A 1,477-nucleotide genomic window follows, 5' to 3' on the forward strand; every position below is an offset into this window, starting at 1 on the left:
CATGCGGTTACCTCATCCTGCCTGTGTCAACTTGCCTAGTCTATGTCTAGTAGTACAGTACAATATGTGAGTGTGAGTGTTCTGAATGATGATGTCAGCTAGACATACCTGTCCTCCTGGCTGCAGGGCAGACTGGAATCAATTAGCATTGCAGGTCGGCTGGCGCTGATCCGGTCTGGGGTGGGGGCAGAGAGGATACGGAAACGGTGTGTGTGTGTGTGTGCGTGTGCGTGTGTGTGTGTGCAGACAGACAGTAGGCGGGTTTTAGACAGGATCAGGTACTAGTGCAAACACGTCCTCTGGTGGTGACGCGAGGTTACTGTACCTGCAGGCGGAGGAGACGGTTTGACACACATGACTCATGTAACAAAGTTACCGACTGAACAAGAACACACCTACGACTACCAGTCTCTCTCCAGGCTAATCTGACTGAAGGAAGGATGAGTAAAACGGGGACACGTCAATGGATCATCTGATCAACTGTAAGAAGGATTTTCTCTCCCTCAGTAAATCATCAGAGTTGGTGTGTTCTGCTGTCCGCGTGTCATCTGGACTTGTGTGTTCACGTCAGCAGCAGCAGAATACGGAGACATGGGGACTGCGTATTCAGAGGTACGATCAGATGTCGATGATTGAATGAATGATGATCCACTTCTCAAGTGACATAAGAAACTAAAGTCGTGACTCGTGTGTTTGTGTCGCGCGCAGCGAGAGAGGCTACTGCGTGTGTGTGTGTGTGTGTGTGTGTGTGTGTGTGTGTGTGCGTGCGTGCGCCTACAAATGTATCTTTTTTGTGATGTGTTGTTGGGCAATAATCTGCTATGGAAATGTAGCTACTAGGCCTATATAGCAGAGCTATAATCTTCATAACTCTATTTTACGTTTTTACTATAGTAAACACTACAATTAAGCTCTTTCAAAAAATAAAGCTACTGAGAATTGTTGGTATACCTAATGTCCTAATCTGGTTGGTAAAGTAGGCTAAATGAGAATATGTTTGAGTTTGAGGACATTGAGTGGCTGAATGAAACAGTATAGCAAATGTCTTCTACATCCTGACAGTTTTTTGAAAAAGCTATGTTTCTATGTCAGTCGTTCTTCGATTTTTCAAAAATAGCAGACCTACAAACTCGTAGGCGCGCTATGAGCTTGTAGATCTGCTATTTTTCAATAGCTAAAGCATAACATAATGCCGCTATGATCTCTGACAGACCAGACAGACAGACAGACAGACAGACAGACAGACAGACAGACAGACAGACAGACAGACAGACAGACAGACCAGACAGACAGACAGACAGACAGACAGGCCTGTGTGTGTGACCCATTTGTTGACTAAAACTAAGATGAAGAATGTTCGTCGACTACCTTTTTTTTCAAATGTGTAATAGCCTACAACTGTGAAAAAGCTACACATGGGTGGATAATCCAGTCTTTGATGTGATGTACACATTGCACTCAATACCCATCTGTTTTG

General features: G+C 44.5%; 1 protein-coding gene across 2 annotated transcripts in view; it reads left to right on the forward strand.

Moving 5' to 3' along the window:
- Positions 1–291: 291 nt before the first annotated feature.
- The window catches only part of LOC306917774 (ankyrin repeat domain-containing protein 22-like), a 12,816-nt gene continuing 11,630 nt past the window's right edge, over positions 292–1,477 (forward strand). For both annotated transcript variants that reach the window (XM_079530682.1, XM_079530683.1), the window contains exon 1: positions 292–612. In XM_079530682.1, coding sequence (XP_079386808.1) covers positions 592–612 — 21 coding nt within the window. In that variant the 5' untranslated portion in view covers positions 292–591. The remainder of the gene's footprint in view (positions 613–1,477) is intronic.

This window comes from Electrona antarctica (assembly GCF_951216825.1).
Source record: "Electrona antarctica genome assembly, contig: scaffold_325, whole genome shotgun sequence".
Lineage (NCBI taxonomy): Eukaryota > Metazoa > Chordata > Actinopteri > Myctophiformes > Myctophidae > Electrona > Electrona antarctica.